Below are 16,049 nucleotides of genomic sequence, written 5' to 3'. Positions count from 1 at the left end.
ATTAATTTCAGTCATCCACTCAGATAATATATATTACAATTCATCCGTATCATTGAGAGTGGACAGTTTACAATTTCAATTTATACAAAATGATTTCGATAACATTCAAATGGTTATAAAATGGACGGTTAAATTTGAATACTTTATAGAAAAATACTAGTAAATTCTTAAATTCCTCATTCAAAACACCTGATTATATTAATGAATAGCGAGAAAAAAAATTATCTTTGGCTATTATCGTGTAGATCAATGAACTAAGTATGATATCATCGGTTAATGAGTGTCTCGATTTCTTTTACTCCGATTACGCAGTAACGAAGCATCCAAGAGAGAATAAGTACCAGGTTCGAACACTGGTGGATATTCTAAACCAGGATAATCAGGCGGTGGTGATGTGGGTGGTGGTATGTAAGGTAATGTCGGCGGATTTAACGAATGTCTACCCGTGCCAGTGAATCCTTTTTGACATGCAGGATAACTTGCACCACTCTGAAAACAAATTTGTCATATCAGGATAAACGTTTGATGTAACTAACTCGTGAATTTTCATCATTTATACCATGCATCAATGTGCAAAATATAATACCGAACGAGTGCAAAAGTTTAGTTAGATTTTCAGTGGATGGCGTGATAGCCATTGTTTTATCGAAACATTATGAATAGAACATTACAGAATGCAATGATGACTATCTAATCGATTAAATAAATAATTTGTAGTAAAGTAGCACAGTCTCTGCGTTTATAATAAAACCTCATTAAAACATTTGCAATCATCAATAAAATAAAAAACTGTACATAAACTTTAATAAATAATTTAATAATGGTTAATACTTTTTGTAACAAAGATGCGAACTACACTATTGAAATACTTACACTTGATGTTACGTTTGCAGTGCATGGTGATGGCGTATCTGGACTCCAATCACTAACAGAACTAACTGAAGTGAAGCTTTGACTGAGTGTTTGTGGACTATTTCCGCTGAATGAACTAACAGACTGACTGATCCCACTATCACCAGGACTTTGGCTATTGGAACGGCTAGGTAATCGTGTTTGATTGTAACATTTCTCACGGAAGAGTGCTCTATGTAATCTTGGAGAACCTACGAAAACATTAAAATTATTCATTTCTTTTTTTTTTTTGTTAAATTATAGTTTTCCATTGTCAAACCGCAATGTATTAATTTACCTAGCAAAGTTTTCTGCGTTTCTTTGGGTAGATCAAGCGTACAAGGTTTCTGCTGACATTTATTGCCAAATAAATTTCTCAAACGACTTGGCTTTTGGACCTGTTCACGTTTATCCAAATGCATTTCGAACGCAGCTGTCATTCCTTCTTGTTCAAACGGGGATGTCGGAATTGGCGGCGGTTGATACTGCGCTACATTTTTCAAACGCGTCTTATCAGAATCGGTATCCTTCTTATCGCTTCGTCGCAAAGAATCCAACCAATGCTTATCCGAGAACGAATGATCACGGCGACTCGTTAAGTTGAAGCTTCCCTTGCGACTCACGGTTGCCTCTTTCTTCGCACGTTGTAATGTTTCGTACGAGGCGTGATATGTGAGATCGGTACTAGATCCAGAACAACCTGAAAAGTGAACTTATTATTTTCGTACACTACAAGATTAGTATTTCCGTACGAAACTCTTACCGTCATTTCGAACAAGTCGTTTAGGCACTGATTTCATATCCTCCGCGAAATTACTAACATTTTTTACTGAATAATAATCATACGATCTAGAGGTTTCATGATGATTTAAAGGTTGAGGATACGCGCAAGCATTCGAACTATAGTCGCAAACCGTACTTGCTTGTCTATCCAACTGTTCACCCATCTCTGATTTACTATGGTAGAAAGAAGTTGATTGCTTCGAATCGCTTGTAACATTTCTCAAATGAGTCGAATCGCAAGGTTTCACTTGTTGAGAACTTGAGCCTTCCGCTGCGTTTCTTTTGTGCATGTAACTGGGCTCACTTGATTTCTTCTGGGTTGAATATTTTGACGATTCTCCCCTATTTTCGCTTCTCTCCGAATCGAAATCGCCGCTTAACTGCCGTGCGTGTAAACTATCCGTATTTCTCGCATATCCGTATGACGTAGTAGCATTTACTACTTCACCATTATTTTTACTTCGGGCATGTACAACATTATTACTGATCACTGCCTCGGTGGTAGTTTTAGATTGTTCATTAACTGTTCCGCTGTCATGAAAATTTCTGTGCTGAACATGAACATGATCGCTGGTCAATGGTGTTATATGCGGTGATACCGATCTATTTCTTGTTACTTGTCCCCGATCGTCTTGTTGCGACAACATAAATTCCTCTAACGTGATAAAACCTTGTAATTCGTCCGGTCTTCTGTTTCTGCTAGTAACACACCTGTATATTAAACATCCTTTTACTAGTTGCTCTAAATATAGATGTACAACGGACAAAAAAATTTGAAAAGTTCGCACAATTAAGGATGGAGTGGAGGAACGTAATAAACCATGGAAAGACGTGCACAAACTATTAGTGTGTAAAATAAAGTTAATCAATAATTTCTGTCTATTGTTTTATTATAAATTGTGCAGCGTGACAATCTTATCGTTTTATGACTTAGAATCTATTTCTACATTTAAAAAGAGTAGTATGGTTAGTAACTTTGATTTAGTACAGTACGCACATTTGAATAAGCAATAAAACTGTTATCTCTACAGTATTAGATTTATGTATTTACCTGTCCGTTGTGCGCCTATAATCCCCCATATCTTGAGTACTACTCGACATATCCGTAGCACTTTGAGATGCGCACAATCCATAAAACGTGCTTCCTGCAATTGTCATTTGTAAGTCTGACGAGTTCAGGACAGAATCTTGTTTCCTAAAAAAAAAGTTGTTAATATTGCATTCTCATCTTACACGAAGCATTTCTTACTATATCAATTTACTTGTTGGGGGTAGATGTGGGAAGTACTCTTCTGTAACTTCGAAATTGTGCCGTTGGTACTGGTACATTATGATTTCTTGTACCGAGAAATTTTAAATATTTCCTGTCCAAGCTGGAACCGCTCATTTCATGATCCTTGTATCCAGAAGAATCCTTGCGAACAACTTTGTTCAACGACCCGAACGATTTTTCCAAATTTGGTTTATATTCTAGTGTTTGAGCGTTTTTAACTTTCGGTTTTTGTTCGCCGTCGCTCTCGTCCGTTTCACTGAAAAGCGCGCTATTTCTACTATGACTATCGGTGCCCAAAGTTGCTTTGTTAATTGCCTCTAACCACAAAGTAAGCGAGTCTTCCGTGTCTGCAGCGAAATAAAATACCGTTCCTGTATGGTAAACTTTGAACGCAAATTTTCTAGACTTTACTTCGAACGCTCGCGACACGGTGAATCCAGTCAAAGCTATGAGGCAATCTGCTTTCATACTGGTTTGAGTTTTAAATCTATAAATACAACGAATTAAATATTGTACGATATACACATACAAGAATATTAGAATTCATTCGACAAACCTGTATAAGGAAGAACATTTTAAGACGAACCAAGCTTTAGCCCAAGCACCACCAGCACCTCTTGTACGATAAGTTAACCACCCTTCTAAATCACCAGCACCTATATCTTTAACGGAAATATTTCTCCTTCCTGACGAAAATGTAATACAAAGGTTATAATATTAATGGATATATGCACACTTGCAAATAAACGATTTTTATACATCCGATGCTTACTTGCAAACAATATGCTCCGTTTCCTACTACTTCTGGGACTACTGCTAGAAGATTTACTTAAACTTCCATGTAGTCCAATACTTCTGGCTACCATCATAGCTTTGTTAACCACACCTTTTTCTAAATGTTTCTCTTTTTCCGAATTTTTAAGTTTATGTTCTAGGGATTGTAATTGCTTTGAAGAGCATGAACCATCTAGAGAATCCATAGTTTGCGAATATAATTCAGGATTATGGCCGTCCATTGTCGAACTCGCGTAACCATATTTTTCACCGAAAGGTTCATACTTATCACAGATAGACTTGTCTTCTTTTACCTGCTTATCATTGTATTCTACAAATAAAGAATCCAGGTTTGAGCTAGGTCTACGTTCGTTACCTAAATTGTTTACTTCATCAATGTATTCGATTGATCTTTCTGTAAAATTATTACAAGCGTCTAAATAATCTTGCTTTTCTTGAAGATCCATGTTGCTTTTAATATGATTTTCCGCATAATACTCTGGCTTTTTTAAATCTCTTCTAACATTAGGTCTTTGAGATGCATAAAGTTTTTCTTGATCTTCGAAAGCCTTTGAAGCATTATCAAAATGTGATGTCGTCAACTTTGTATAATATTTACGTGGAGGGGGGTCTGGAGGTATTAAATGAGATTTAGGTTCTAGCTTCTTAGTAGAGTCGGTCTTAGTTAGCTCTGCGTATTTGCCTGGTAGTACCGTCTTTGCTTGATTAACCGCATCTTTAATTTTTGTGTTATCATTCTGAATTTTTTGACTGATCTGTATTTGAGGAATGTTTTGAGTAATTTTCTGTATGTCATCTTCAGCAGAATCCAAATCACAATTTGTCCGTACTTGTTCTTGGACTGGTGTTCTTTCTTTCGTCGATACATTAGAAGACTTTTTTTCTCCTAACTTCGAATGTTCTACTGGAACGGAATTGAACGTTTGCAGAATTTTACCAAAACTACTCAAATTTGTATTGTTCTCGATATTATTTTGTACGTAATTATACGACGACTGTGACTTATCTTCGTTTACTTCATATTTCGAACTTGAATTACTTGCCAAAATTTGAGTGTTAGACGCCTGTGACGTATTTCCCATTTCAGCATTTGAATTATTCGTTATATTTCTTTTGTCGTATTTATTTACATCGGAAATAATACATTCGTTATTGCTTTGGTTATTTTCTATACTGTTTCCGTGACTCGCATCGATTATCTTATGTACAAATATTTTCGGTAAATCGGAGTGTTGAAACGTTTCAACAAATTGTTCTTTACTATTTTGCTCTTCACTCTTAATATTATTATCAATGACCACGTGAGTACATTGTTGCTGATCACCAATATCTTTTAACTTTTGTTGATTATCTAAACTCGTAGAATTCAATTCAATATCAGTCTTACTCGTGGATACATTGCTTACATTATTTGTAGACGACTGGAACGTATAAAATAATTTTTGCTTTCTGTCTTCAACATCGTCAGTGTCCATTAAATCATATGCAGGTGTGCTATAACTCTTATCCAATTTACCTCGCTCTTTAACAGCACACGAACTAGATTCTTTACCGCCTAGTATATTCTTATTATTACTATGTCTATCTCTAATAAAATTGTTGCACTCGTCTAAAGGCACACTTGTATCACCGAAATTATTGTTATTGGTAACATTAGCAGATGTTGGAGATGTTTTGCTGGAAATTGTAGTATTATTAGTAGTTAAAATTTCCTCATAATTTCGAACAGTTTTACATTCATCCTTCGCTTCGTGTATAACATTAACTGTATTATCTATCTGAGGAACATCAGATTTAACAGATTTTTCTTGAAACTGCAACTTTTTATCGTCAGTTTGCATATCAGACCTCTTCTTTCGTTTACTGTGTTCTATAGTCAAACACGATTGTGGTCGTAAATTCGAAGGGACATTATCTAAACCGTGAGCGCAAGATGCTGCTTTGTCCCGTAACTGAGAACTCGTACTATGCTCCTGCTTCAATTCTTTCCAGAATTGTTCAATATCAATTCCATGTTTAGTAGTGGGACTAGCACCAGTTATAGTAGCTCGTCTTTGAACTGAATTTCTTGGTTTTGTAGAATATAATCGAATTGATAGAGGCGGTTCTGTTTCACTATCAGAGTCACTACTATCTATGATCATTGTGTCTAATATATTGACTGTATCTAAAATACTTGCAGGTTCTGGACTCGGATTCTTTGGCATGTGCCTAAACAAATTTTTAAATTAATATCATGCGATATAATATAAATGTAAAAACAATATGTATACGTATGTACCTTGGTAATGGCATTGTAAAATCTGGTATGGTCAATAATTCTGGTCTTGGTGATGGAAGATTATGTTGCCATCTTGTTGTATATGATGTTCGCGAAATAATTCTAAAAGGTTCTTTCGTTCCCAACCGACTACAGTCTGATAATTTACCTAAAATATTTATTTCGTGATTAATATTCAATGTTATCACTTATCGACACTCAACTGACAAGCAAGATTGCGAGAATACCTGAACTATTTCATCTCCTTCTTCCATTTTACCACATTGATGAGCAGCTGATCCAAATTTAATTTCAGCAATTTGATGAGCTCCGTGAAACGATGGTAAAATATAAAATCCCTGAAAAACAGGATAATATTTGAAAATGTCGATCTTTCGTAATATATGATTATAAACAATATGTTCTCTGATAGTAATTTAATTATATACTATGAAACAAGTATCTGTACAGGAAGTTAGAGTTGTGTTGGTTCAGTGGTTGCAGGCTTATCTATAAAGGATGCAGCAGATAATTTCTTCCACAATGATTACAAACCACAATGTTCTACAATTTATGTCATTACACTGTGTATACTGCATGCATTATAGATTTATTTTAAGGAAGAGAAAGCATCATGGAAAATATCACTTTCTTTCAACTATAATAATTCTGTTTATTTTAAGACTTACTAAGTCATCTCCTGGCTTCTTTTTTAATGTAGCCAAATCTAAACTAGCCGGCTGTAATATCATAGGATCAGTTATATCTTGTATTATATAATCTGCTAATTTAGCCAGTTGCCCGCAAATTGTTCTGATCTCTTCTATTGGCTTCTCTGCGAATCTATCTCTTTGTGCACATGTAGCCATTTCCAAAGCTAGTTTCATTAGTTCAGTTTTTTTATCATTATATTCCAACTGTCCAGAAAACGGAGGACGATCAAGCCATCTCACTAAAGGCTTTACAGCTGTTATAACAGATGCTACATCAGATAAAGTTTGAGTGGTGACAGGCTTAGAATCTGTTTCACGGGATAGCTCATTCTGCAGACTATGTGCTTGGCAGGATAGTCGTAATGCCAATAATTGCAGGTTTTCACGATCGAGCTCATAATGAAAATTCCTTAAATACTCTACAGCTTCTAGAATAATTTCCTGATGGCCAAGTTTTAATACTCCAAGGTGTTCTAAATCTTCAGGTCTTAAACTCAGTAACTGTTGCCCACTAACGCTGTGATTTGTAAAACTGTGCACATAAGGGAGTACAGAATTATCTAAGCCTATAACAAAAATAATTTACACTTTATGAAAGTCTCATTAATCTCAATGAAAAACAGATATGATAACTAAACTATAAGTAAATGTCCATATCTCAATATAATAAGAAGCTGAATAGAACTTAATTTAATTTATATATTATTGTGAGTTTAAAAAGACCCATAATAAACAAATTAGATTCCAGTTTTTGTAAACTAGTTTATAAAATAAAAACTTAAAAGAATCACTTTAAAAGAAAATTATTTTCATTAGAAGATGATATATTAAACCTGAATAGTGTTTCATACTTTGAATATGTATTACTCCAGATTAGTGAAGATCATTCATTGAAGTGTATGTAAACAATGAACTTAAATACATACTGCAGAGACGAATGAAGCCTTTGCTTATGCTCACAAGTCATTTTTTACAATTAGAATTCATTTGTTTTTGAAGTAATACACTATCCGTAAGGCAAGTATCTATTTGAGACGAGCGATTAAATGAATCAGCACTGTTTTACACATATAATAAAATGAGTGATCAAACGAAGAGAGGAGAGAAGAGAGAAATGCGGGCGTATACATGCCAAGAGTGTATTTTCACACGCAAATTTCAACGACAGACGATTAAGAAAAATCACTCATTTCTGGAAATATAATAAACGATTTAGTAAATTTATAAAAAAAAAACACGTTTTTTCACACCTTTTAACCATTCGCACACTTGATCAGTTTTCCATTCAGCGACATTAACATACGCCATGACCCGACCATGTATTGAATCACAAAATACTAAAGATTCTTGCTCGTCCTCAATCGTTCTAATTTCCAGTTCGCCCTGTCGATAACTATTAAACACTTGATACAGCCACAGATGAGATGTATCAATAGACCTGTTATCCAATGCTTTTTCGTGGCCAGATGGGCCAGATTTTGTGGGGTCCTAGGAACCCCGTTATGACTTTAGTGTCAAATAGTGTCAATCTCCAACGTTACCGATAAAGCATGAATTCTGAGTGTTATTTTTATTAGCATAAATGGATTATTATACAGGGTGTAACAAAAGTGTTATAGATCCCTGAAATGGGTCACTCGCGAGGTGATTTAGAACAAGTTTTTTCTTAGCAAAAATGTTATTCGAGCAGGCTATGCTAATGAAGTATTAATAAAAAAACTCCGACCAATCAGAATCCGAGTCTATCGGCCGAGCGCGTAGTGTTGGCTACGCGTTGCGATTGGTCGGGGTTTTTTGTTAACATCTTATTAACAAAGCCTGCTTGGATAACATTTTTGCTAAGGAAAACTGAGGAAAACTTTGTTTCTAATCACCTCGCGAACGATTGACCCATTTCAGGGACTCACAACGCTTTTGTTACACCCGTATACCTCGTTCATATTACGCAATTTAATATGATTTGGCGGGAACAAAAATATGCGACGCTTCAGTAAAGGCATTCATGAAACAGGACGCACAGACGCACAGAAGTATATATTTTTTGACTTATCTATACGATAACTTATTCTATATTGTTCTATATAAACCGTGAATGAACATTTTAGTAATGTGACTTTTTACACGTTCCTTTTTTATTTGTTTTTATATCTTTTTTATCTAATAACGTGATATAAGAATCTTAATACGCACAATTACCTTTTGGCAATTGGTATATTTTTACATATAAGCCTGTGATTTTAACAACTTCTACGTCATGAGAACAGTAAATTCAGGAATAACATATATTGTAAAATCTATATTATATCTTTTGATATTGTAATATCTAAAATCTAAATTACGACTATTAGCTACATTCAGCTATACTACATACAAAAATCATTGAAGTGACTGTTATTGCAGATTCTCTTCTATCAGTTACAAATATTGTTACAAGTCCCTTTTGTATAATTGGTAGATCTGATTTAATACTTGATCAGTAACTCTAAAGTTACATAATTTTATTGTAGCACTTCTGAGTATATTAGTTATAACATTTTATTCATAATGCAATCTTAAGTAATTTATATATACAGTACATATGATACATTAATGAAATAAAAATACATGTATGTACAATGTACACATATAAATAGAAATTAAATAATACACTGTATTATCAATGGAAAAACTTTAGATACACAATAATACCAAGTATAGCTATTTCCAACAATATTATTAGAACTAATACAAATTTGTTCATTAACACTCTCCTTTTCATAATATTCAGTATTCTCCTTGTTTTATCCAATTCTTCATCTGTTTCTGATAATCGTCTTTTCGCTCGCAACAATCGATCTCTTTGGTCACCTAATTCAGATAATACTTCTGTCCCTATTTGTTCACTCTGAGCAGCAACAGTTTGTGACCGTGCAATTGATTGTGCAGAGCGGTCCAATGCGGCAAAGCTATCTTGTAATGTACGCCGGTGCTCCTCTTCCCAATTGATTCCAACATTCATTGTGATAGTGATGTGAAATTATGACAGAAACTAGAACTCTTTTAAATCCCAAGATCCATCATAATTTCTATGAATTCATTTTCATTAACTAAAACCATAAGTATTATTAATTATTATTTATACTTTCAAAACACAAAGAATATAATGTCAAGCTTTATTAATGGACTAAAATCGTCTTTACTAGAACCATCTTGGTCCAAATCAAACTCTTTAATCATGAGTTCCATTTCTTCAAGTGTTAAGTTGCACTCAAGTTTTTCGTTAAATATTTGTAAATCTTCTAATGTTATTTTATCACATGTAGAATTATTTGTTAACAACTTAAATGCAATCTTTATTTCATCTAAAAAGCTTCGTTTACTCAATTTTTCTAATACTGCACAGACATGAAAATTATATAAATCAATACATATGTAATTAATTTATAAAGTGTTTCATTTTAAATAACAGGCTACTTAATGACACTAGATTCTAAATGACTGGATGTAGACTACATGTCCAACTAAAAAAAAGCATTGTACCATTAAAAAAAAAGAAAAATCACCTTAAACAATTAAAAAGTACTTCAATCTAGAAAAAAAAATATATTCATTATAAGATGTTCTGAATGATTTTTTCGCACAACAATTTGGGAGATAATCATATGGAAATATTAAAATGGGATACACTGTAAAAATATTTTAACTATTACTACTATGTTCAACATACCAACATAATTAAAATCATCCAAACAAATTTTATTACGACCGTGCTTATCGTACATACGTATAATTGCCAGAACATACGATTTTTTAACTGTAAAACCTAAAGCCCTTAGTGCAGCTTTCGTTTCATGATAATCTAAATAACCATCAGCATTGCTATCCATCAAGTAAAATGATTCTTTCAGACGTTTCTTATCATTTTCCGTAATCACACTTTTTCTAATGCTCGACATAATTGATGACAATTATTTAAATAAGTTTACCTTTTTGTTAAGTCGTAAAGGATGATAAGATTTATCAACTTCTATATTGTACTGTCATTCGTTGTTTGTAGTGCAGCAATCGTGGTTAGCAACGCTCGCTTGATTCCAATTGATTCCAATTTCTTCCCTGCACTTACATACATTTATGGTTACTAACCAGTGAATTTTTATGTAAATTCAAATTTTCTAAAATCATCAAACAAAAATTGAAGAAAAAGTAACTCCTCTTATTAAAGACTTCTAGAGATTAGATATCAAATAAATACGTTGTCAAAGCTTCATTAACCCTAGAGAGACTTGCGGCGGCGAGGGGGAATGTTTCTATATATATATTTTTGAAATATATTTCAAAAGAACTATTTAATATTGTTTGTGTCCTTAAAAATGATGTTTCGGAATTAGTTTTGGTTCAGTAAAGATATTACTAAAAACAAGCAACAACGAACAATATGTATTTAGTTCTGTATGCGATATAAGTTAAAATCTCAAAAATCTGTATCTATAATAGTTTACCTAGATTGAAAAGCTTTTACTCGATGAGAATTTATGTATTCTACATATTTACATATACATATACTATACAAATGCATAAAATCTGCCATTCCTTAATTATGGTTACATTCAATTACATTTTTCACTGATTGTAACAACACGAACAAATTCTAGCAGATTTAAACTATTCTTACATTGAATAAACATCCGTTGATTCGTTTGGCTATTCTTATGATTTGACAAGCGGGATGTTATCTATGTTGATCGTCGTGTTAAAAGTAGCCTTAAAAGACTAACAGGTGTTAGATCTGGTTAGATCAGACCGGTAGTACCACTGACACTGACTGACACCTTCTATTTTCCGTTTTAAATATTATATTTACTGTTATTAAATAATTAATAGAAATGACGCGAATTACATTTTTACACCCGGACCTTGGAATTGGAGGTGCCGAACGATTAGTAGTCGATGCAGCGTTAGCTTTAAAGAAAAAAGGTCACGATGTTAATTTCGTGACAACTCATCATGATCCAGATCACTGTTTTTCCGAAACTAAAGATGGAACAATTCCCGTCACAGTTGTTGGAGACTGGCTACCCACGCATATTTTGGGTAGATTCTTCGCACTTTTTGCTTACATTCGAATGGTGAGCTAATTTCACTTGCTTTAATATGTGATTGTTGGTACAGGTGGGAAAACAATTGTTTAGTTGTATAGTTGGTGTACAAGATATAGCGAGCTCTAAAAGATGGCTCCAAGAGGACTATTTATTTGTGATTTTGTGATCTGCAAGAGACTATATACCTCTTATAAATTCATTTCAATGCTCTATTTTTTTTTTCAGATATATGCAGCTAGTTACATCATTTTTTGCGAACATCGACCAGAAATTGTATTCTGTGACTTAGTTTCTGTATGCATTCCTATTCTTCGTCTGAGAATTCCATATGTAATATATTATTGCCATCATCCAGATCAGCTGTTGTCTCAACCAGGAGGCATTGCTAAACAATTATATCGTGTACCATTAAATTATTTGGAAGAAATCACAACTGGAATGGCGCAAAAAATATTTGTAAATAGCTTATACACACGTGGTGTATTTAAGGATACTTTCAAAAGATTACAAGTTGAACCTGAAGTATTATATCCTTCTATTAACACAGATTTTTTTGACAAAACTAGAATCATGTCTTTGGAAAGGGTACTTGATAAAAAATTACCACCAGATAGTATTATATTACTATCAATTAACAGATACGAACGAAAAAAGAATTTGGGATTGGCAATAGAAGCATTGGCAGAACTTAAAAAGTACTTAACAGATGATGAATATAAAACAGTGCATTTAATTATGGCAGGAGGATACGATAAAAGAGTTGAAGAAAATGTAGAACATTATCTAGAATTAATAGGGCTTGCTGATGAATTACATGTTACAGATAAAGTGATATTTCTTCGTTCACCTTCAGATATTGACAAAATATCTATTCTACATCATTGTAAAATTTTAATATACACACCACCAAATGAACATTTTGGTATTGTACCCCTTGAAGCAATGTATGCGAGTAAACCAGTGATTGCCCATAATTCCGGGGGTCCAAAAGAATCTGTGATTTCTGGAATAACTGGATTTTTAGTCGATTTATCAGGCTATTCATTTGCTTCAAAACTAGCATATTTGATTAAGAATCCAACTCTCATGCACGAATTTGGTATTTCGGGTAAAGACAGATTTATGAAAATTTTTAGTTTTGCTGCATTTACTGCTCAGTTAAATGAAGCTATTGAAGACTTAATTAGCAGTAAGAAAGAAGAATAATATTATAACAGCTAAAGTTTTATATACTACAAGTGAATTTTTGCCTTATTACATGTTAATTATATTTTTTATATCAAGCAAATATATGGTGATTGTGACAAGGTTCTAGGATCTAGAAAGTATCATACATAAACCTGCAGAAGATAGACTGTATTGCAACTATTACTTGCTATTTTCAATTCTAGAAAAATGATGTTCCTTCATTTTCCTTTATATTGACCTATATTTCCTATATTGTCAACTGTACTAAAAACATCGAAATATTTATTCGTTTATTTATTTTTAGGATAGAAATGAATTTTTATGTATATTTATCTTTTATACTTACTGTGCACATGACGTTTATGTTACATTCAGATCATTAATTGTATGATACATATAAAAATGTTTCAGCTATATTACATCTTATTCAATTTGAAGTTAAATATAATTTCAAATGTTTCTTAATATGTTGACTTTTATGTAAACTTCGTCATTTTTTCGTGACATTAATTTATCGACAATTCTTTTCATGGGAATCAATTATGACACGAGCGTGATAGTAAAATCATGATATACTGTACTAACTGATACACAATATAATCAATACATTTATTTCGAATAATTTTGTTGTTGCATTTATTAAATAAGAAGTTAGTCCATTAATTGTAAATTGTCGAGTTTCTCACTGGAATAAAAACCTGCTTTAACTTGTCTTCCACCAAAAAACCGTCCATTCAAATCAACAACAGCTTTAATAGCACTTTCTATCCTTTTGAATTCTACAAAGATCCTAACAGCTTCTTCTGGAACAACCTCTGCTACTTCATGAATAATAACACGTGCAACATCACCATATTTTGTGTTACATTCATCTTTTACTTCAGGTTCAAGATCCTCGTCCACCTCTCCAGGACCAACCATATTGCGCAACAGAACGACCTAAATAAAAGTGATATATTTGTAATTAATTACATTAAGTCTTAAGTAATTTATGGTATCCACAAGCTTTTTTAAATTAACCTTGCTCGGACATTTCATTATTTCTGTAATACTAGGCTCTTCGGAAGGCTGCTGTAGAGGAGCTTGTTGTGATGGAGGTGGAGAAACTGCAACAGGTGGTGGTGGAGGCATAAGTTGTTCCCTTTCTCCAACAATTCTTCCACCTCTTTTACTAGTCTTCTCTACTTGCAAAGCAACAGACATTCCTTGTTCTTTTTTCCCAAGCCCTTGACCTTCTTTAAATCCATATTTGGCCATTATTTTTGCTGCCACGGATGATGTTGCATATCCCATGTTAGTTGATTGCCTTGGTGCTGGAGGTGGAAGGTCAGTAGGTTCTTGCAAAGAGGGTGGTGGTGCAATAGCTGCTCCACCTGCCACACTTCTAGATGTTGGAGTCCTTTCTTCATCTCTCTCAGGAGCAATCATTGTGTTATTCCCAGAGGAAGTCTAGACAAATGCTTATGTTACTTCTCATACAGAAAGATGTTCTCCTATTCTTTTTCTTTGAACATAGTATCATATATTACCTGTGTATCTTCGAAACGTGAGCTATCACGTCTTCTCTTACGCATTTCAGTTTCTTGATCATGTTCTCTATCTCGCAAGTCTCTTAATTCCTTAACAACTTTATCATATTCATTAGGCCACATAGGATCATATTCATTTATTACATTCCAATCGAATTCGCCACCTATTCCAATACTACCAACACTACTGGAAGAAAGAGGATTACTATGTGGCCCCTCATCTTCTCTATCCACATTTCTATTTGATTTTGATTTCAAATCAATCACAGGTGCTAATACTGCTGTGGCTTTTCTATATTGTTCACGTTTGGGCTAGTCACACAAAACATTAAAAATCTTAACTGTTATCATAATTCAAATGTTACAATGTAAGAAATTTACCTGCGTAGTAGCAGCTTTTTTTAATTGTAACTGGGATTGTAACAATTTGATACTTGATGACCATCCAGCCACCTTTTCGGAGGTTCTATGTTTATCAAAATCATCATATAGTGACATGTCTGTATTTTATACGTCACGTTTGTATTAAAACATTATATTTGGTGGAATGATCCAGTTATAAAACTTTATCAAATCGACAGTTCATAAATATTATAATAATAATGTCTTAATCTTGATTTCTGTCAATGTCACGAAACGAATCCTTATTTTTTTACGTTCTCTTACTAAAAAATACTACACTTGTATTAAACACTAATGCCTACTTGTGCCTACTTACGGCCCCTATGTGAATGCAACTGTTTATGCATAAGAAATAGAATCGCTTACAGAGAAGTACAACTGACTTCAAAAGATTTAATAAGGTTGACTTGTAGTTATTTTAGGAATAAGAAAGATATACTAAATTCATAAGATTTCATTTACTTTAAATGTTTTCAATGATACGACAAGAAAATTGTATAAGCTAGTAGAATTGTTCAGACTGTAGATGCATCCAGATGCATCTACACTGCACACCATCGATTGAAATATTTGTTCATTCTACTGTGATCACACCGAACTTGTAGACCAAAGGTCACCAATTGAAATGAGAACCCTTTTTGATGCTACAGCATTTAGTGGTGGTAAGGGATTTAGTAAAATATAGAAATACATCCAGGCATGACGATTAAAAATATTTTTTAACGGTGTTAGATTGCTGCGTTCTTTTTCTTGGCATCTCTCCCTATCCAAGTCTGATGATTATTACATTGGCAGCTGTGAAAGCATTAGCTCTAGAAAAAGTAAATATGTTTCTAAACTTATGTTGGTTACGAATATATGTGGTGCGAAAGGGGGCGTTCGTATTGGATAGCGATGGTAGTTCGTATTTGTATTTATTTGAGAAGAAAGGAAAGGAACCTTTTTATTTTGCTTGAACTTTACCACACATATAAATTCGGTTATAAAGTTTATTCCATGAACTTGGACTTAAACCCAAAATAATTTGAATCATAAATGACCTTTTCATTCAACCAATTCGACATTATTGGACAATTTGCACGAATTAGTGTTGTGTGTTAGCCCTCTGGTAACAAGTTTGTTAGACGCTGCCGTCAT

At 33.5% G+C, this 16,049-nt stretch overlaps 4 protein-coding genes across 5 annotated transcripts; 1 reads left to right on the top strand and 3 right to left on the bottom strand.

The window, feature by feature from the left end:
- Positions 1–215: 215 nt before the first annotated feature.
- Positions 216–8,023, bottom strand: LOC107191550. The gene is given in 13 exon segments (XM_015580613.1): positions 216–489; positions 874–1,103; positions 1,190–1,591; positions 1,655–2,385; positions 2,726–2,869; positions 2,937–3,434; positions 3,504–3,633; positions 3,720–5,953; positions 6,024–6,113; positions 6,116–6,171; positions 6,251–6,361; positions 6,692–7,281; positions 7,966–8,023. Coding segments are annotated over 13 exon segments (5,490 nt in total). The 3' UTR covers positions 216–273.
- Positions 8,024–9,371: 1,348 nt separating this feature from the next.
- On the bottom strand, positions 9,372–11,542 carry LOC107191661 (vesicle transport through interaction with t-SNAREs homolog 1B-like). 2 transcript variants are annotated; one of them, XM_015580756.1, is made up of 3 exons: positions 11,367–11,542; positions 10,681–10,812; positions 9,372–9,801 (listed from the first exon to the last, which is right to left on the bottom strand). In XM_015580756.1, exon 3 carries the CDS (start codon positions 9,711–9,713, stop codon positions 9,372–9,374), a length of 342 nt encoding a protein of 113 aa, XP_015436242.1. In that variant the 5' UTR covers positions 9,714–9,801; positions 10,681–10,812; positions 11,367–11,542. The 2 variants fall into 2 exon arrangements, with proteins under 2 accessions (XP_015436242.1, XP_015436240.1); XM_015580754.1 differs by having other exon boundaries at positions 10,681–10,807; positions 11,367–11,388.
- On the top strand, positions 11,533–13,072 carry LOC107191660 (alpha-1,3/1,6-mannosyltransferase ALG2). Its single transcript, XM_015580753.1, has 2 exons — positions 11,533–11,820; positions 12,019–13,072. The coding sequence occupies exons 1-2, from the start codon at positions 11,578–11,580 to the stop codon at positions 12,997–12,999; spliced, it is 1,224 nt and encodes a 407-aa protein (XP_015436239.1). The 5' UTR covers positions 11,533–11,577; the 3' UTR covers positions 13,000–13,072.
- A 541-nt stretch (positions 13,073–13,613) lies between these two features.
- Positions 13,614–15,052, bottom strand: LOC107191676 (splicing factor 45). Its single transcript, XM_015580773.1, has 4 exons — positions 14,892–15,052; positions 14,511–14,822; positions 14,002–14,430; positions 13,614–13,920 (listed from the first exon to the last, which is right to left on the bottom strand). The coding sequence occupies exons 1-4, from the start codon at positions 15,006–15,008 to the stop codon at positions 13,633–13,635; spliced, it is 1,146 nt and encodes a 381-aa protein (XP_015436259.1). The 5' UTR covers positions 15,009–15,052; the 3' UTR covers positions 13,614–13,632.
- Positions 15,053–16,049: the final 997 nt, after the last annotated feature.

This window comes from Dufourea novaeangliae, unplaced genomic scaffold (assembly GCF_001272555.1).
Source record: "Dufourea novaeangliae isolate 0120121106 unplaced genomic scaffold, ASM127255v1 scaffold228, whole genome shotgun sequence".
Taxonomy (NCBI): Eukaryota; Metazoa; Arthropoda; class Insecta; order Hymenoptera; family Halictidae; genus Dufourea; species Dufourea novaeangliae.
Note: the sequence above shows the minus strand (reverse complement) of the source record. Positions and strands in the feature narration are given on the sequence as shown.

Coding starts and splice junctions, on each gene's coding strand:
- LOC107191676 (XM_015580773.1), bottom strand. CDS start 15,008: ATGTCACTATATGATGATTTTGATAAACATAGAACCTCCGAAAAGGTG. Junction 14,823..14,891: donor AAAAAGCTGCTACTACGCAG/GTAAATTTCTTA, acceptor TTGTGTGACTAG/CCCAAACGTGAACAATATAG. Junction 13,921..14,001: donor TAATGAAATGTCCGAGCAAG/GTTAATTTAAAA, acceptor ACTTTTATTTAG/GTCGTTCTGTTGCGCAATAT.
- LOC107191661 (XM_015580756.1), bottom strand. CDS start 9,713: ATGAATGTTGGAATCAATTGGGAAGAGGAGCACCGGCGTACATTACAA.
- LOC107191660 (XM_015580753.1), top strand. CDS start 11,578: ATGACGCGAATTACATTTTTACACCCGGACCTTGGAATTGGAGGTGCC. Junction 11,821..12,018: donor TTTTTGCTTACATTCGAATG/GTGAGCTAATTT, acceptor TTTTTTTTTCAG/ATATATGCAGCTAGTTACAT.